This window comes from Bombina bombina, chromosome 5 (assembly GCF_027579735.1).
Source record: "Bombina bombina isolate aBomBom1 chromosome 5, aBomBom1.pri, whole genome shotgun sequence".
Classification (NCBI taxonomy): Eukaryota; Metazoa; Chordata; class Amphibia; order Anura; family Bombinatoridae; genus Bombina; species Bombina bombina.
Window position 1 is genome coordinate 728,347,780 of NC_069503.1, and position 21,400 is coordinate 728,369,179.

Consider the following 21,400-nt stretch of genomic DNA (forward strand, 5'->3'; position numbering starts at 1 on the left):
TATAAAATCTGTGTAGGGATGGTTTTTAAAACTAGGTTGCAGTCAGGAGGGGTTACACAAGTACAGAGAGAAAACTGGCCCAGCTCTTAAAATATCCATTGATTGCAAATAAATACATATGATACCCTGATTACATGTTATATTCACAATTATTCCTGCTGAGAATAATAATAAATTTATACTATATACATATAGTGGTATAAATAAACACATATATATGAAAGGCAACATTGTTTAGAACAAAAAAAGGAACTTAGGGACATGTAAATATGTACAAATTCTAGCATTAATAATCATTTATAAAAAAAAACCATGAGATAAAAGCATATCATGACTTCTAGAAATACAAATACACATTAATTTATGTGAAAGTATCATATAACAGATTTTTTTTATAACAAATAAATATAAAAATAACTTTCTATAAGATATTGTTTGTTGAGGTATAAATGTAGATATTTCTTGGACATTAACAGATGAAAAATAAAAGATTAGCTTTAGAAAAATATGCTTGTTCATGGACAGTAATGAAATGGTATAAATAAAGTTGGGAAAAACCTGAATAACCGCGACATTGATGACTGTTAGTTAACAACAGTCTGATGTTCATTGCGCCGTACTTGACGTGCGTGTTTTTGACATTTTTAGTTATAAATAAGGGCATCGTATGTGGATCCGCGTCAGCGATGTCTGACGAGCATATTGACGCAGACGAATGGACCGAGATTGACGCTTTCATAAATATCCTCCATTGAGTGAACCAATTAAGGGCTAGATTACAAGTGGTGCAGTATATTTCTTTTTCGAGATCGTGAAAACTCCACAAGAGTTAAGCTTTTTGCTCTAAAATCGGATTGCGTTTGTATTCCAAGTCACAAAAAACTTATTTTGCACTAGCAGCAGCCCAAACCGCGATTAAAGTCGAAAATCGAAAACTGCCTTTTCGCATTCCCCCATAGAAGTCAATGGGGAAAATACCCACTCTCGTGCAAACACTATAGCATTTTTGCAATTGTGCTAACCTGACATGAAAATATGAATATTTCATATTCCAATGTTGTTAACATAATGGAATAGGTTCTATTTTTTATAATTAAATATTTCTACATATATCTAATGTTTTTTTGCACAAATATATTGGCTAGATTACGAGTTTTGCGTTATTAGTGAAAAAGCTTCATAACGCTGCTTTTTCACTATCGCTGGTATTACGAGTCTTGCAGGTATATCTGTACCACACACTTTTTTGGCCGTAATGCAACGTAACTACCGCAGCTTTCAAAAAGTCCTTTATCAATGGGACTTCCATAGCGCCGGTATTACGAGTTTGCCTGTCCGGCCAAAAAGTGAGCGGTACAGCCTATAACTACAAGATCCGTACCGTAAACTGAAAGTCAGTAGTTATGGCTTTTATGTTACAAAGCTGTACCATAAAACTCATAACTAAAGTTCTAAAAAGTACACTAACACCCATAAACTACCTATTAACCCCTAAACCGAGGCCCTCCCGCATCGCAAACACTAAAATAAAATTAATAACCCCTAATTTGCCACTTCCGACATCGGCGCCACTATAATAAACATATTAACCCCTAAACCGCCGTACTCCTGCATCGCAAACACTTGTTAAATATTATTAATCCCTAATCTGCTGTCCCTAACATCACCGCAACCTACATTACACTTATTAACCCCTAATCTGCTGCCCCAAAATCGCTGCCACTATACTAAAGTTATTAACCCCTAAACCTAACCCTAAGTCTAACCCTAACACCCACTAACTTTAACATAATTAAAATAAATCTAAATAAAAATTACAATTAATACCTAAATAATTCCTATTTAAAATGAAATACTTACCTATAAAATAAAACCTAAGATAGCTACAATATAACTAATAGTTACATTGTATCTAACTTAGGTTTTATTTTTATTTCACAGGTAAGTTTGTATTTATTTTAACTAGGTAGACTAGTTAGTAAATAGTTATTAACTATTTACTAACTACCTAGTTAAAATAAATACAAATTTACCTGTAAAATAAAACCTAACCTGTCTTACACTAACACCTAACCTTACACTACAATTAAATCAATTACATTAATTAAATACAATTAACTAAATTACAAAAAAAGTTACACAAAATAAAAAATAAATTATCAAATATTTAAACTAATTACACCTAATCTAATAACCCTATCAAAATAAAAAAGCCCCCCCCCCCCAAAAAAATACCCCTAGCCTAAACTAAACTGCCAATAGCCCTTAAAAGGGCTTTTTGCAGGGCATTGCCCCAAAGAAATCAACTCTTTTACCTGTAAAAAAAAAATACAAACAACCCCCAACAGAAAAAACCCATCACCCACACAACCAAACCCCCCAAATAAAATCCTATCTAAAAAACCTAAGATCCTCATTGCTCTGAAAAGGGCATTGGATGGGCATTGCCCTTAAAAGGGCATTTAGCTCTTTTTCAGCCCAAACCCTAAGCTAAAAATAAAACCCACCCAATAAACCCTTAAAAAAACCTAACACTAACCCCCAAAGATCCACTTACAGTTTTTGAAGACCATACATCCATCCTCAACGAAGCCGGGAGAAGTCTTCATCCAAGCGGGCAGAAGTCCTCAACGAAGCCGGAAGAAGTCTTCATCCAAGCGGCAAGAAGTGGTCCTCCAGGCGGGCAGAAGTCTTCATCCAGACGGCATCTTCTATCTTCATCCTTCCGACGCGGAGCGGCTCCAGTTTCAAGACATCCGGCACGGAGCATCCTCTTCAAGATGACATCCCTTGAATTCCGATTGGCTGATAGAATTCTCAGCCAATCGGAATTAAAGTTGAAAAAATCCTATTGGCTGATGCAATCAGCCAATAGGATTGAGCTTCAATCCTATTGGCTGATCCACTCAGCCAATAGAATGCAAGCTCAATCCTATTGGCTGATTGGATGAAGTCTTAAGACCGCTGCTCCATAACTGGTCCACCTGCTCTGAGGCTGCGGACATCAATCCACCCGATCCTATACAATCGGGCTGATTGACAACCCCTGCTCGAATCTGCAGGGGGCGGCATTGCACAAGCAGTTCACAAGAACTGCTTGTGAAATGATAAATGCCAACATTCATCAATGTCTGTCGGACATGATCCGTTGAGCGGATCAAGTCGGACAAACCGATGATAAATCGAGAAGAAATTGCTCGCATCAGGTTTACAATACGAGTGCAACCCAACGCGCACAAAATGCCTCCATCTAGCGAAGTTAATGCGCTAATTTGCTCTCCACTTGTAATCTAGCCCTTAAAGGGACAGTGTACACCAATTTTCATATTGCTGCATGTAATAGACACTACTATAAGGAAGAATATACACAGATACTGGTCTAAAAATCCAGTATAAAACCTTTTCAAGACCTACTTAAAAGCTTCCAGTTTAGCACCGTTAATGAGGTAAGGCTGGGACACTCATTGAAAGGGGATTAGAAAGCAGAAAGATCAGACACTTCCCCCCTCCCCTGCATTTGAAAAGACAGATTTCACAAGCAAAAGCAGCACAAATCTGTAGACTTTGTTCTACATCAGTTACTTTGGGGTTTGGTTAGAAGTCTGAAAATCAGCACAATGTTATTAAAAAAATAAGAAAACTATACATTGTTACAAAAGCACTCCAAGGTGGGCTATATAAATCATCTACAAAACATGTATGCATTGAAAAATCTAGTTTACAATGTCCCTTTAATGTGTGAATATTTTATCATTGCACATTTGCTTGCATCTAACCATCTGTAAGGGTTTAAAACATAGTTAAAGCAAGCACCAAATAAAACATGCATTACTAGATCCCGGCTGAACATATTTGGTGAATTGCTTTCCAACAAAAGATACAAAGGCTTGATTTTCAAAACCGTCATGGAGAGAAATCAGACGCAATCTTTGGGATTTGTTTTAGACCCTGTATTGTAATGTAGGAGTCTCTGTTTCACATAAAAAACACTACATAGCAACATAAACATTTTTTTAAGGGCCTCGCCATACCGATGAGTCACAAAATTTCTTAGAATAATTTGCCTGAGCGACAAGGTTTTAAATATCAGACTCCCAGAGAGCAAAGTAAATTTGATAACAAAAGTAAAATTAAAAGCAACATTCTACATTGCTGGAAGAACATAAGATAAAAATATTCAAGGAGCTTTTCAATTGGCTGCTAAACAATGCAGACTTTGCTAAAAATAAAAAATACAGTTTTATATGCTTTTAAATTTTGTTTTGCTTTCGATTGCAGATGTTTTGAAATGTAGTGATAAATTGCATATATATACTATATCTTAGAGCTTTCGCTCGCGTGCAAACACCGCTAGATGGAAGCTTTTAAAGGCGTCCGGGTTAGCACGCATATTACAAGTTTAAAGTAATACGTATTCTATATATTTAAAAATACATAGAACATGTTTCCATATGAGAACAAATTGGAATGTAAAATATTTACAGGATATAAACAGTAAAACACATTTATTATAAAATTGATTAAAATGTTTTTTCATTTTTTCAGGTATTTAAGTGGAAAGGGCTCCAAAGTATATTTACATATGTATATATATGTGTATACATTTGTTTATATGTGTATATATACACATTTGTGTGTGGTTGCATTTACTTTCAACTTGTAATAAGCTTGCAAGTTAACGCAGGTGCAATATTTGAATATCAGGAGCTCGCTAACATTAGCACGCCACTTATAATGTACCCGTAGTAAGACTAACATGTCATGGTAGATTGCTGGTACTTTAAAAAATATAATACTAAGCACAGAACATATACAAATATTAATAATAATAGTCTCAGGACAATTCATTTATTTGCACGCTTCCTACAGATTTCCTTCATTTTTAATACTTGCATGGATGGTGTATTTCATTCTAGTAGATACGACATCATCTGTTTCTTATAAACGTTAAGTTGCCAATGTCCTCTCTATCTGCTAGCAAAGAAATAGCTTTGTGAAATAGTGCAGTAGTTTAGATAAATATGTCAGCAATATGTTGTCATTTGTAAGTAGAATTGAAGACTCATATCCATTTTGACTTCTATTTCTGTATCAATGTGATTCACAGAAAATAATTGTATGCCATTTTATTTGGAATAGCAGGTTATGGTTATCTGCATAAGCTATAACAGCCATTCTAACTGTAATTCTATTGGCTATTCTAATCAGCAAATAGAATTACCGTAGCTCTTATTCTATTGGCTATTCAAATCAGCCAATAGAATTAAAGTAGCTCTCATCCGATTGGCTGATTTGAATTTGAAGGCTCAAATCAGCCAATAGGAATTCAAGGGACGCCATTTTTAATCGCGTACCTTGAATTCCTATTCAGTGTACGGCGGAGATCGTATGAAGAGGATCCTCCACGCTCCATGGCTCCGGTTTTCAGTTCCAGCATCGCCGATCTTCAGTTCCTGCATCGCCGGTCTTCAAATCCAGAGAGGACGGTCTTCAGCTCCGCGGTCATCGGTCTTCAACTCCTCCGCTCTGCGCCGGCTGGTTCCTGGAAGAAGAAGAGGTCGCCGCCTGGAAGAAGACTTCTCCGCCTGGAACAGAACCTTCTCCGCCGGTCTTCAGGACAGGTAAGGACCACTTGGGGGTTAGACTTAGGTTTTTTTAAGGGGGGATCGGGTGGGTTTTAGAGTAGGGGTGTGTGGGTGGTGGGTTGTAATGGGGGGGGTTGTTCTTTTTTTTTACAGGTAAAAGAGTTGATTACTTTGGGGAAATGCCCCCACAAAAGGCCCTTTTAAGGGCTGGTAATAGAGCTGATTACTTTAGTAATTTAGTTTAGGGTAGGGACATTTTATTATTTTGGGGGGCTTTGTTATTTTATTAGGGGGCTTAGATTAGGTGTAATTAGCTTAAAATTCTTGTAATCTTTTTTTATTTTTTGTAATTTAGTGTTTGTTTTTGTAATATAGTTTAGTGTATTTAATTATATTTTAGTTTAGATAATTGTAGTTTACTTAATTAATTTATTGATAGTGTAGGTGTATTTGTAACTTAGGTTAGGATTTATTTTACAGGTAATTTGGTAATTATTTTAACTAGGTAGCTATTAAATAGTTATTAACTATTTAATTATTAATTATATTGTTAATATTATATCTATTTTAGGGTTTATTTTATAGGTAAGTATTTAGATTTAAATAGGAATAATTTAGTTAATATTATTATTATTATTTAGATTTATTTTAATAATAATTAAGTTAGGGGGTGTTAGAGTTAGACTTAGGTTTAGTGGTTAATATATTTAATATAGGTGGCGGCGGTGTAGGGGGATTAGATTAGGGGTTAATAATTTTAATATAGGTGGCGGCGGTGTAGGGGACTCAGATTAGGGGTTAATGTAGTTATTATAGGTGGCGGCGGTGTAGGGGGATCATATTAGGGGTTAATAGAGTTAATGTAGGTGGCGGCGGGGTAGGGGGCTCACATTAGGGGGTAATAATTTTAATATAGGTTGCGGCGGTGTAGGGGGATCACATTAGGGGGTTAGACATTTAATGTAGCTGGCGGCGGTGTAGGGGGATCAGATTAGGGGGTTAGACATTTAATGTAGCTGGCGGCGGTGTAGAGGGATTAGATTAGGGGGTTAGACATTTAATGTAGCTGGCGGCGGTGTAGGGGGATTACATTAGTTAATATAGGTGGGGGCGGTGTAGGGGGCTCAGATTAGGGGGTAATACAGTTAATATAGGTGGCGGCTGGGTCCGGGAGCGGCGGTTTAGGGATTAATACATTTATTGTTAGGAGTGAGAGGGGGGATTGCGGATAGAGGGGTATACGTGTCGGGCTATGTTTGGGAGGCGTGTTAGACAGTAACGGGAGATTTAATATTTTAGTCAGTTTTTTTAAGCGGCGGCAGTTTCTAAAGTGCCGTAAGTCACTGGCAACTCCCGAAATTTGTACTTACGCTTATTTCTGGACATCGCTAGTTTGTCAGACTTACAGCACTTTAGCAACTGCCGGCGCCGTATATGAGATAGCTCGCTGTGCGAGCTGAAAATACGGGCGGCGCAGGTTTCCACGCTTGCGCCGAAACCTGCGCCGTATATCGGATCGCGCCCCTGGTTGTTAATGGAGTAGACAAGGCTAGCCACTGCCCTGCCATCTTGTTAACAAAATATCCATTATTTTGCTGTTCCTTATCTTATTATCTCTGCTAAAGCCAATAAAGGAAAGATTTGTAACATGGTTAAATGTGCAACATCTGCAGTGTACACTTTCAATTTGAAGAACTGGAAAACCCTCCATTTTTTAGACTTAAAGGGACACTAAAGTCAAAATTAAACTTTCATGATTGAGATAAAGCATGCAGTTTTTAGAGACTTTTCAATTTATGTCCATTATCAAACCATGCAGACTTTCTAAGGCACCAGTTCTTATTGAGCATGTGCAGTTCACAATGAATATGTATATAAGTATTTGATTGGCTAATGGCTGTCACATGACACAGCGGGGTAGCAAATTTGAGTAAATTTTGAAATTAGTAAAAAAAAAAATAATAATGCTAATTTAAAATTCAGAGTGTTATTGCATTGTCTTTTTTATTATGCACTTGCAAGATATAATTTTCTGTTTTTGAACTACATACACTGCAAAGTATTTTTACTATGCATTGTTGTACTTTTTATATATTATTATTGCAAAGTGTTTACTGTCTCTTTAAAAAAGTGTTAACCTTTTTAACATTCAATCCAAGCCACCTGTGTGATCTCATTACATGCACATGAGCACTGATTGATAGTTTCATGTTATTATGCAGACAGATATAATCGATAAATGAGCAAAATCATTGTGAATTATAATACTACAATTATAGCAAGAATTCTGTTTGTATAAAAACATCTCTAATGTCTGTTTCTTATCTTTTTCAGGCTGGACTAGTTGAAGGGGCCTTCAAGGCTCAAAGAACATTCTTAGTTTTTGCATCCCAGCACCAGCAACCACAACAGGTAAACAGGCTGGTATGATAACATGATTAAAAAAAATGCCACTAGCTTAAAGGGACAGTCTAGGCCAATAAAAACTTTCATGATTTAGATAGGGCATGTAATTTTAAACAATTTTCCAGTTTACTTTTATCACCAATTTTGCTTTGTTCTCTTGGTATTCTTAGTTGAAAGCTTAAACTAGGAGGTTCATATGCTAATTTCTTAGACTTTGAAGGCCACCTCTTTTCAGAATGCATTTTAACAGTTTTTCACCACTAGAGGGTGTTAGTTCATGTATTTCATATAGATAACACTGTGCTTGTGCACGTGAAGTTATCTGGGAGCAGGCACTGATTGGCTAAACTGCATGTCTGTCAAAAGAACTGAAATAAGGGGGCAGTTTGCAGAGGCTTACATACAAGGTAATCACAGAGGTTAAAAGTACAGTATATTAATATAACTGTGTTGGTTATGCAAAACTGGGGAATGGGTAATAAAGGGATTATCTATCTTTTAAAACATTAAAAATTCTGGTGTAGACTGTCCCTTTAATAAGAACAGATTGTTCATGAAATTGAATATGGTTTAGATAAAGGATGCAATTTTAAACAACTTTTAAGTTTACTTCCATTATAACATTTGTTTTGTTCTTTTGTTATTCTTTGTTGAATAGTAAACCTGCCTAGGCTGACAAGAGCTAAAGAGTGTGCACTTGTCTGTAGCACTCTAAGGCCTAGATTTGGAGTTTGGCGTTAGCCGTGAAAACCAGCGTTAGAGGCTCCTAACGCTGGTTTTAGGCTACCGCCGGTATTTGGAGTCACTCAAAATAGGGTCTAACGCTCACTTTTCAGCCGCAACTTTTCCATACCGCAGATCCCCTTACGTCAATTGCGTATCCTATCTTTTCAATGGGATTTTTCTAACTCCGGTATTTAGAGTCGTTTCTGAAGTGAGCGTTAGACATCTAACGACAAAACTCCAGCCGCAGGAAAAAAGTCAGTAGTTAAGAGCTTTCTGGCTAACGCCGGTTTATAAAGCTCTTAACTACTGTGCTCTAAAGTACACTAACACCCATAAACTACCTATGTACCCCTAAACCGAGGTCCCCCCACATCGCCGACACTCGAATAATTTTTTTTAACCCCTAATCTGCCGACGCCACCTACGTTATCCTTATGTACCCCTAATATGCTGCCCCTAACACCGCCGACCCCTGTATTATATTTATTAACCCCTAACCTGCCTCCCACAACGTCGCCTCCACCTACCTACACTTATTAACCCCTAATCTGCCGACCGCAAAGCGCCGCCACCTACGTTATCCTTATGTACCCCTAATCTGCTGCCCCTAACACCGCCGACCCCTGTATTATATTTATTAACCCCTAACCTGCCCCCCACAACGTCGCCTCCACCTACCTACACTTATTAACCCCTAATCTGCCGACCGCAAAGCGCCGCCACCTACGTTATCCTTATGTACCCCTAATCTGCTGCCCCTAACACCGCCGACCCCTGTATTATATTTATTAACCCCTAACCTGCCCCCCACAACGTCGCCTCCACCTACCTACACTTATTAACCCCTAATCTGCCGACCGCAAAGCGCCGCCACCTACGTTATCCTTATGTACCCCTAATCTGCTGCCCCTAACACCGCCGACCCCTGTATTATATTTATTAACCCCTAATCTGCCCCCCTCAACGTCGCCTCCACCTGCCTACACTTATTAACCCCTAATCTGCCGACCGGACCTGAGCGCTACTATAATAAAGTTATTAACCCCTAATCCGCCTCACTAACCCTATAATAAATAGTATTAACCCCTAATCTGCCCTCCCTAACATCGCCGACACCTAACTTCAATTATTAACCCCTAATCTGCCGACCGGAGCTCACCGCTATTCTAATAAATGTATTAACCCCTAAAGCTAAGTCTAACCCTAACACTAACACCCCCCTAACTTAAATATAATTTTAATCTAACGAAATTAATTAACTCTTATTAAATAAATGATTCCTAATTAAAGCTAAATACTTACCTGTAAAATAAATCCTAATATAGCTACAATATAAATTATAATTATATTATAGCTATTTTAGGATTAATATTTATTTTACAGGTAACTTTGTATTTATTTTAACCAGGTACAATAGCTAAAATAGTTAAAATAATTACAAATTTACCTGTAAAAGAAATCCTAACCTAAGTTACAATTAAACCTAACACTATACTATCAATAAATTAATTAAATAAACTACCTACAATTACCTACAATTAACCTAACACTACACTATCAATAAATTAATTAAATACAATTCCTAAAAATAAATACAATTAAATAAACTTGCTAAAGTACAAAAAATAAAAAAGAACTAAGTTACAAAAAATAAAAAAATATTTACAAACATAAGAAAAATATTACAACAATTTTAAACTAATTACACCTACTCTAAGCCCCCTAATAAAATAACAAAGCCCCCCAAAATAAAAAAATGCCCTACCCCTATTCTAAATAACTAAAGTTCAAAGCTCTTTTACCTTACCAGCCCTGAACAGGGCCCTTTGCGGGGCATGCCCCAAGAAGTTCAGCTCTTTTGCCTGTAAAAAAAAAAATACAATACCCAAGCCCCCCAACATTACAACCCACCACCCACATACCCCTAATCTAACCCAAACCCCCCTTAAATAAACCTAACACTAAGCCCCTGAAGATCTTCCTACCTTATCTTCACCATACCAGGTTCACCGATCCGTCCTGAAGAGCTCCTCCGATGTCCTGATCCAAGCCCAAGCGGGGGGCTGAAGAGGTCCATGATCCGGATGAAGTCTTCATCCAAGCGGGAGCTGAAGAGGTCCATGATCCGGATGAAGTCTTCTATCAACGGCATCTTCAATCTTCTTTCTTCCGGATCCATCTTGCAGACCTCCGACGCGGAACATCCTGCTGGCCCGAAGGACTAACGACGAATGACGGTTCCTTTAAGGGACGTCATCCAAGATGGCGTCCCTCGAATGCCGATTGGCTGATAGGATTCTATCAGCCAATCGGAATTAAGGTAGGAATATTCTGATTGGCTGATGGAATCAGCCAATCAGAATCAAGTTCAATCCGATTGGCTGATCCAATCAGCCAATCAGATTGAGCTCACATTCTATTGGCTGATCGGAACATGGACCTCTTCAGCCCCCCGCTTGGGCTTGGATCAGGACATCGGAGGAGCTCTTCAGGACGGATCGGTGAACCTGGTATGGTGAAGATAAGGTAGGAAGATCTTCAGGGGCTTAGTGTTAGGTTTATTTAAGGGGGGTTTGGGTTAGATTAGGGGTATGTAGGTGGTGGGTTGTAATGTTGGGGGGCTTGGGTATTGTATGTTTTTTTTTACAGGCAAAAGAGCTGAACTTCTTGGGGCATGCCCCGCAAAGGGCCCTGTTCAGGGCTGGTAAGGTAAAAGAGCTTTGAACTTTAGTTATTTAGAATAGGGTAGGGCATTTTTTTATTTTGGGGGGCTTTGTTATTTTATTAGGGGGCTTAGAGTAGGTGTAATTAGTTTAAAATTGTTGTAATATTTTTCTTATGTTTGTAAATATTTTTTTATTTTTTGTAACTTAGTTCTTTTTTATTTTTTGTACTTTTGCAAGTTTATTTAATTGTATTTATTTGTAGGAATTGTATTTAATTAATTTATTGATAGTATAGTGTTAGGTTTAATTGTAACTTAGGTTAGGATTTCTTTTACAGGTAAATTTGTAATTATTTTAACTATTTTAGCTATTAAATAGTTCTTAACTATTTAATAGCTATTGTACCTGGTTAAAATATATACAAAGTTACTTGTAAAATAAATATTAATCCTAAAATAGCTATAATATAATTATAATTTATATTGTAGCTATATTAGGATTTATTTTACAGGTAAGTATTTAGCTTTAATTAGGAATAATTTATTTAATAAGAGTTAATTAATTTCGTTAGATTAAAATTATATTTAACTTAGGGGGGTGTTAGTGTTAGGGTTAGACTTAGCTTTAGGGGTTAATACATTTATTAGAATAGCAGTGAGCTCCAGTCGGCAGATTAGGGGTTAATAATTGAAGTTAGGTGTCGGCGATGTTAGGGAGGGCAGATTAGGGGTTAATACTATTTATTATAGGGTTAGTGAGGCGGATTAGGGGTTAATAACTTTATTATAGTAGCACTCAGGTCCGGTCGGCAGATTAGGGGTTAATAAGTGTAGGCAGGTGGAGGCGACGTTGAGGGGGGCAGATTAGGGGTTAATAAATATAATATAGGGGTCGGCGATGTTAGGGCAGCAGATTAGGGGTACATAGGGATAATGTAAGTAGCGGCGGTTTACGGAGCGGCAGATTAGGGGTTAATAATAATATGCAGGGGTCGGCGATAGCGGGGGCGGCAGATTAGGGGTTAATAAGTGTAAGGTTAGGGGTGTTTAGACTCGGGGTACATGTTAGAGTGTTAGGTGCAGACGTAGGAAGTGTTACCGCATAGCAAACAATGGGGCTGCGTTAGGAAGTGAACGCGTTTTTTTTGCAGGTGTTAGGTTTTTTTTCAGCTCAAACAGCCCCATTGTTTCCTATGGGAGAATCGTGCACGGGCACGTTTTTGAGGCTGGCAGCGTCCGTAAGCAACTCTGGTATCGAGAGTTGAAGCTGCGTTAAAAATGCTCTACGCTCCTTTTTTGGAGCCTAACGCAGCCTTTATGTGGACTCTCAATACCAGAGTTATTTTTATGGTGCGGCCAGAAAAAAGCCGGCGTTAGTTTTTCGGGTCGTTACCTACAAAACTCCAAATCTAGCCGTAAGGTAGCAGTATTTGCAACAATGTTTATAGCAATACTGTACATTGTTGCAGACACAGATGCCATAGAGTTAGGGATGCCACCACGTCAGCCATGTTTTCAGGACACTTATGAGTTACACATACTGCAGGGTGTGCCGAGGGAAATATCCATTGTAATGCTGGACAGCACAAAAATAGTGACCCAGAACAACACTAGTCATGTTCCTCCCTACACACCCTGCAGCATTTGTAACTCATAAGTGTCCAGGAAAACATGACCGAGGTGGCAACCCTACATAGAGTACTAGAGACGTGAGCTCTTGTGAAACTAGCTAGTTTTACTCTTCAACATAGGATACAAAAAAAACAAAGCAAATTTGATTATAAGTAAATTGTTTGCTCTATCTGAATCTTGAATGTTTAATTTTCACTTTACTCTCCCTTTATTAAGATGTGAAATATTATGTATAGGTTATATTTAGCTCATAAAATATTATTTAATTGTTTCAGATTATTATTTTATAATAAGTCATCTGCAAATGTACTCATATTCTACTCGTTAATGTGCATAATTATAGGAATAGAAAGGTCAAAATTGAAATGTACATGACTGCATTAAAATTTTAAATAAAAGCATTTTTGCCTTATACTTCCAGTACAGTATTGCTGTTCTGTGGCATAGGCACATATCTTGTGAGGGCTTGTGCACCAATATTCAAACACACCTTCGTAGAGAGCCAATAGCTTGTATGACACATTATGGGCGCGATCCGATATACGGCGTAGGTTTCTGCGCAAGCGAGGGAACCCGCGCCCCCCGTAATTTCACCTCGCACATTGGGGTATTACATATACCCCGCTGGCAGTTCCTAAAGTGCCGTAAGTCGGATAAACTAGCGATGTCCAGAAATGAGTGTAACTACAAATTTCTGGAGTCGCTAGTGACTTACTGCACTTTAGAAACTGCCGGCACCTAAGAAAACTAAAATTTTAAATCTCCCATAACTGTCTAACACGCCTTCCAAAAATAAGCCAGACACGTATACCCCTATATCCGCAATCCCCCCTCTCACTCCTAATAATGCATGTATTAACCCCTAAACCGCCATAGCCCACACCGTAAGTAATAACTAAATTATTAACCCCTAAACCGCCATAGCCCACACCGCAATAAACCTATTCTAGTATTAGCCCCTAAACCGCCATAGCCCACACCGCAATAAACCTATTCTAGTATTAACCCCTAAACCGCCATAGCCCACATAGCCTATTAAATCTATTAACCCCTTATCTGCCGCCGCCAACGTCGCCGCCACTATAATAAAGTTATTAACCCCTAAACCTAAGTCTAACCATAACAATCCCCTAATTTAATTATTATTTAAATAAATCTAAATAATATAACTATTATTAACTAAAGTATTCCTATTTAAAACTAAATATCTATAAAATAAACCCTAAGATAGCTACAATATAATTAATAATTACATTGTAGCTATTTTAGGATTTATTTTTATTTTACAGGCAACTTTGTATTTATTTTAACTAGGTACAATAGCTATTAAATAGTTAATAACTATTTAATAGCTACCTAGTTAAAATAATTACAAAATTACCTGTAAAATAAAACCTAACCTAAGTTACAATTACAACTAACACTACACTATCATTAAATTAATTAAATAAATTAACTACAATTACCTAACATTAAATACAATTACATAACATAAACTATAGTACACAAAAAACCAACTAAATTACAGAAAAAAATTACAAGAAGTTTAAACTAATTACACCTAATCTAAGCCCCCTAATAAAATAAAAAAGGCCCCCAAAATAATAAAATGCCCTACCCTATACTAAATTACAAATAGCCCTTAAAAGGGCCTTTTGTGGGGCATTGCCCCAAAGTAATCAGCTCTTTTACCTGTAAAAAAAATTACAATACCCCCCCAACATTACAACCCACCACCCACACACCCCTACTCTAAAACCCAGACAATACCCCCTTAAAAAAACCTAACACTACCCCATTGAAGATCACCCTACCTTAAGCCGTCTTCACCCAGCCGGGCAGAAGTCTTCATCCGATGGGGCAGAAGAGGACATCCAGACTGGCAGAAGTCTTCATCCTATCCGGGCAGAAGAGGACATTCGGACCGGCAGAAGGCTTCATCCAAGCGGCATCTTCTATCTTCTTCCATCCGACGAGGAGCGACTCCATCTTGAAGACATCCGGCGTGGAGCATCCTTCCAGCACGACGGACTAACGACGAATGACGGTTCCTTTAAATGACGCCATCCAAGATGGCGTCCCTTGAATTCCGATTGGCTGATAGGATTCTATCAGCCAATCGGAATTAAGGTAGGAAAAATCTGATTGGTTGATTTAATCAGCCAATCAGATTGAAGTTCAATCCGATTGGCTGATTGGATCAGCCAAAAGAATTGACCTCGCATTATATTGGCTGAATGATTAAATCAACCAATCAGATTTTTCCTACCTTAATTCCGATTGGCTGATAGAATCCTATCAGCCAATCAGAATTCGAGGGACGCCATCTTGGATGACGTCATTTAAAGGAACCGTCATTCGTCGTTAGTCCGTCGTGCTGGAAGGATGCTCCGCGCCGGATGTCTTCAAGATGGAGCCTCTCCTCGTCAGATGGAAGAAGATAGATAGCCGCTTGGATGAAGCCTTTTGCCGGTCCGGATGTTCTCTGCTGCCCGGATAGGATGAAGACTTCTGCCGGTCTGGATGTCCTCTTCTGCCCCATCGGATGAAGACTTCTGCCCGGATCGGATGACCACTTGTGCCCGGCTGGGTGAAGACGGCTCAAGGTAGGGTGATCTTCAATGGGGGTTTTTTAAGGGGGGATTGGGTAGGTTTTAGAGTAGGGGTGTGTGGGTGGTGGGTTATAATGTTGGGGGGGTATTGTAATTTTTTTACAGATAAAAGAACTGATTACTTTGGGGCAATGCCCCGCAAAAGGCCCTTTAAAGGGCTATTTGTAATTTAGTATAGGATAGGGCATTTTATTATTTTGGGGGGCTTTTTTATTTTATTAGGGGGCTTAGATTAAGTATAATTAGTTTAAACTTCTTGTAAAAAAAATTTCTGTAATTTAGTGTTTGTTTTTTTTGTACTTTAGTTTATTTTAGTTAATTGTATTTAATTTTAGCTAATTGTAGTTAATTAATTTAATTTATTTAATGATAGTGTAGTGTTAGGTGTATTTGTAACTTAGGTTAGGATTTATTTTACAGGTAATTTTGTAATTATTTTAACTAGGTAGCTATTAAATAGTTATTAACTATTTAATAGCTATTGTACCTAATTAAAATAAATACAAAGTTGCCTGTAAAATAAAAATAAATCCTAAAATAGCTACAATGTAATTATTAATTATATTGTAGCTATCTTAGGGTTTATTTTATAGATAAGTATTTAGTTTTAAATAGGAATACTTTAGTTAATAATAGTTATATTATTTATATTTATTTAAATAATAATTAAGTTAGGGTGGTGTTAGGGTTAGACTTAGGTTTAGGGGTTAATAACTTTATTATAGTGGTGGCGACGTTGGCGGCGGCAGATTAGGGGTTAATAGATTTAATAGGCTATGTGGGCTATGGTGGTTTAGGGGTTAATAATAGAATAGGTTTATTGCGGTGTGGGCTATGGCGGTTTAGGGGTTAATACACTTTATTAGTTATTGAGGTTGACAGGTAGATAGACATTGTGCATGCGTTAAGTGTTAGGGTTTTTTGCAGGCATTTTAGGGATTTACGGTGCTCCCATACTCAGCGCAAGGCCTGCTACGGCTGCATTTTATGGCGAGGTGAAAATGGAGTAAGATTTCTCCATTTTCGCCACGTAAGGCCTTGCGCTGGATATTGGATACCTATTTACGATGCAGTCCCATGTTAAGCTATGGGAGTAAAATTGCGAGCGACGGGTGAAATATACGTGCCGCATTTAGATGCGGCGCTGTATATAGGATACCAAAAACGCACAAAAACCGGCGTCGCCGGCTTTTGCAGGCGACGCTGCATATCGGATGAGGCCCTTTATGTCTTCACAGAAGAAATAAACACCTCTGCCAGCTCTTTAAGAAAGGCATGCTGTTTAAAGAGGCAGTTAAGTCAAAATTAAACTTTCATGACTCAGATAGGACATGCAATTTTAAAATTTTTCCAATTTACTTTAATCATTAAATTTGCTTTGTTCCTTGGTATTCTTTGTTGAAAACCTAAGCCTAGGTAGGCTCATATGCTAATTTATAAGCCCCTGAAGGCCACCTCTTATCTTGGTGAATTTTGACAGTTTTTCACAGTTAGACAGTGCTAGTTAATGTGTGCCATATAGACAACATTGTGCTCACTCGCATGAAGCTATTTATGAGTCAGCACTTATTGGCTAAAATTAGGGTGACCATATTGCTTTTTTAAAAAGGGACACATATGAAATATACATATGTCAGGGTTCTTATACAAAACATTTCTTTAAACAGCCCTGAAAACAGCCCTGACATATGTGTTTTTCATGTGATACCTTTTTAAGCGGCAATATGGTCCACCCCAGCTAAAATGCAAGTCTTTCAAAGAACTGGAGATAAGGGGCAGTCTGCAGAGCTTAGATACCAATATAATCCACAGAGGTAAAAAGTATGTAACTATAACAGTGTTGGTTAGTGCAAAACTGGGGAAAGGGTAATAAAGGGATTAACCTATCTTTTTAAACAATTAAAATTCTGGAGTAGACTGTCCCTTTAAATACTGGTGCACGAGCCTCTCAGGATATGTACTTATGCCGCAGAAAACAGTAATAACTTTCACTAGAAGCATTTTTGCTAATATAAGTATATTGTAAAAATGCTTCTATTTCAAATTGAAATGCCCTCATGCACATTACAATTTCGACTTTTCTATCCTTTTAAATAATATACATGCAAGATAACATCAAAATTAAACCACTTGATATTTTTAATGTTCAGCTGACATTACTGGCTAAGGTGATAAAATCAATTAAATTTTAAAAGAACATTTGAGTCAGTTACCACCTAATTAAGTTGCCTTAAATGGTGGTAGAGGCAAGAACGTTGTATGAATAAAATATCTGTTGTGGATGTGGATCAAGAGTAAAAGGGACATGATAGTCAAAGTCTTACTTTCATGTAACCTCTCTATGGAGTGTGACCAGGGCCGCCACTAGAAATTTTGGGGCCCCTTACTTAACCATTGATCAGCCCGCCCCCCCTTGACGTGCAATTTTTGACCAAGTGACTAAAACGTATATGCACTTTATTCTTAGGTGTAGTCAAACTTGGAAATATTGTAAAGGTAGTAACACACAAACACAGAAACACACAGACAAACTCATACACTGAAACACACTCTCACACATAAGGATTCACATATAGACACTCTAGCAGACATGCAAAGAAACACACAAACACACTCAGACACCGACACCCAAACAGACACTCAGCACTTGTTTACATTGATCGGACAAGCAATGAGGTAGCCTACAGTTTTGTCAAAAAAGGAGATTTACAAAACAAAATATGGAGTTCTGGTTATCTGGTTAGCCTTAGAAAACACACAAAGACATACACACACAGAGAGACACCCACATAAAACACACAAAGACATACATTCACACCCTCACTTAGACATCCACAGAAAACACACAAAGACATACACACACACACTCTCACAGAGACACCCACAGAAAACACACAAACACCACACCCTCACAGAGACATCCACAGAAAACACAAACATACATACATACACACACATTCTCACAGAGACACCCACATAAAACACACAAAGACATACACACCCACCCTCACAGAGACACCCAGAGAAAATACACAAAGACATACATACACACACCCTCACAGAGACACCCATAGAAAATGCATAAAGACATACGCACACACCCTCACAGAGACATCAACAGAAAATGCACAAAAACATACACACACACACCCTCACAGAGACATCCACAGAAAATGCACAAATACAGACACACACACACACACACACCTCACAGAGAGATCCACAGAAAAAAATACATACACACTCATAGAGACACCAACAAAAGCACAAAGACATAAACATAGACACCCACAGGAACACTCACAGGAGGTAACATTTCTGCACATTGCCATCCCCTAAATCAACAGTGTGTGACATGCATGATAAAAAAATAGCAGAAATTAAGAGATCACTTTTTAAAGAATCATATTTGTAAATGTGCAAACAAAAATACTTCTGTGAATTCAAAATTGTACATTAATGATCTGTCAGAATGGGTAGATGAAGAAAAGTTGACATATGTTTGGATTTTTTCCCACCATTTTCCCCAACCAAGAGCACCACTTCAAATATGGTGCACAAATGTTTCCATCTGTCAGCTGTTCTTATGGATTTTGAAAATGCTGTAATCTATATGGTCTTGGTGGAACCATAATCTGTGGTACTCAGTCTCATACCATTAGATCTGGTTAAATGCAGTATTTAGGCTTGTTTGTATGTATTTCAAAAATAAGTCAGCTGTAATGTAAAGTGAACAGTGTTAAGTTAGCCTGTCTCATTTCAAACACTGAGCAATCTTAGCCTGAGAGTATAACATTTTATGCAGATGTAAAAATCTTAGAGAAAATGCCTCCTGGCATCTGGAAAGTCCTTGCATAAAGGGGCAATAAACTGGAATGTAATTAAAAAATAAATATATATATAACCAGGCCTGACTGGGGTTAACTGCCTGTGACTGTGATGACAGTGCAGCTTCCTGAGAGTGCTGGTTTGCACCCAGGGCTGTGCATGTTGCAGGGTCATAGGATGTGTACCCGGTCCGGCCTGAGAGTGCTGACCCCACCCCATGTTTTGTATATGTTTGGGGAAATTACATAAGCCTGTGCACCCTCCATTTTTTCACAGTTGCTTTTTTTCACAGTTGTTTGATTGTGAGCCTGCATTGTGTGGCTGTTTAGGGACCCAGGTTTATTGGAAGAAACCTTGATGAGGTACCTGGGCTTTTCCCATTTGGCCAGATGCGGTAACTAATTCTTCCATTGCTGCTTTTTATCTTAGTTGAGAGCTTGTGAGTGAGTGCTGGACTTTTTCTGTGTGTTTATATTATAATATATATTTTTTTGTAATTTTCCCTGTTTGGGCCTTGCACCCAGGCCTGACTGGGGTTAACTGCCTGTGACTGTGATAACAGTGCAGCTTCCTGAGAGTGCTGGTTTGCACCCAGGGCTGTGCATGTTGCAGGGTCATAGGATGTGTACCCGGTCCGGCCTGAGAGTGCTGACCCCACCCCATGTTTTGTATATGTTTGGGGAAATTACATAAGCCTATGCACCCTCCATTTTTTCACAGTTGCTTTTTTCACAGTTGTTTGATTGTGAGCCTGCATTGTGTGGCTGTTTAGGGACCCATGTTTATTGGAAGAAACCTTGACGAGGTACCTGGGCTTTTCCCATTTGGCCAGATGCGGTAACTAATTCTTCCATTGCTGCTTTTTATCTTAGTTGAGAGCTTGTGAGTGAGTGCTGTACTTTTTCTGTGTGTTTATATTATAATATATATTTTTTTGTAATTTTCCCTGTTTGGGCCTTGCACCCAGGCCTGACTGGGGTTAACTGCCTGTGACTGTGATGACAGTGCAGCTTCCTGAGAGTGCTGGTTTGCACCCAGGGCTGTGCATGTTGCAGGGTCATAGGATGTGTACCCGGTCCGGCCTGAGAGTGCTGACCCCACCCCATGTTTTGTATATATATATATATATATATATATAAATAAATAAAAAAAAGTCATATATGCCAAAAGGGCACCTACCATTTGTTTATTGAGGAGGAAACATTTCTGCATGGTTTTAAATATAGAATTTCTACAGCATTGTTAAATAATCATAAATACACTGCTGTATATTCTAAAAGCAATGCAATCTGAAATTGCACAAATAAATAAAAAATGTTTACTAAGTAAATCCTACCTCCTCTGCAAATGAAAGTGATCTGCCGTCTGACTCACTGTACACTGTACACACTGTACAAACTGAAGTGCCATTCTTTCTCACACTGTGCATAGTGGTTTAGTGCCTACTCAGAAATCCTCTGAAATGCTAATGCTTTACTCCTTGTAATGATATTTCCCATGCTCAATAGCACTCTGCTGTAGCACCCTCTGGTGGCTGCCAACATTTAAAAATAATAATAGTTGTGTAGTTGTGCTTGCCTCATGGGCCCCCCTAACCCAGTGGGCCCCTAACAGGAGTCACCCCTGTCACCCCCTGATGCGGCCCTGAGTGTGACCCTGTAATCTTTATGTCCCACTCTGCCTTCTCTGTCTTTTCTTTACTTACCCTTTGTATATGGCTTTGGAATCTGATTTGTTTATATATATATATATATATATATATATTGTGACAGAGTGCTAGACCGAGTTGTGGATGGGGGGTGTATTTAGGACCCAGTGTTTTAAAAAATCACTACCCTGATGTGTGGGATAATATAGGCAGCCCAAGGGAAAGACTTAATTAACCTGTTTTAGTAATTGTGTATTATGAGTTCCCTGGGGTGGAGTATTCAGAAGAGACCGGCCGA

At 38.2% G+C, this 21,400-nt stretch overlaps 1 protein-coding gene across 2 annotated transcripts in view; it reads left to right on the forward strand.

Annotated features, from left to right (window-relative positions):
- Positions 1-21,400, forward strand: part of CAP2 (cyclase associated actin cytoskeleton regulatory protein 2) — a 375,422-nt gene that overhangs the window by 171,991 nt on the left and 182,031 nt on the right. For both annotated transcript variants that reach the window (XM_053714772.1, XM_053714773.1), the window contains one exon: positions 7,920-7,997. In XM_053714772.1, coding sequence (XP_053570747.1) covers positions 7,920-7,997 — 78 coding nt within the window. The remainder of the gene's footprint in view (positions 1-7,919; positions 7,998-21,400) is intronic.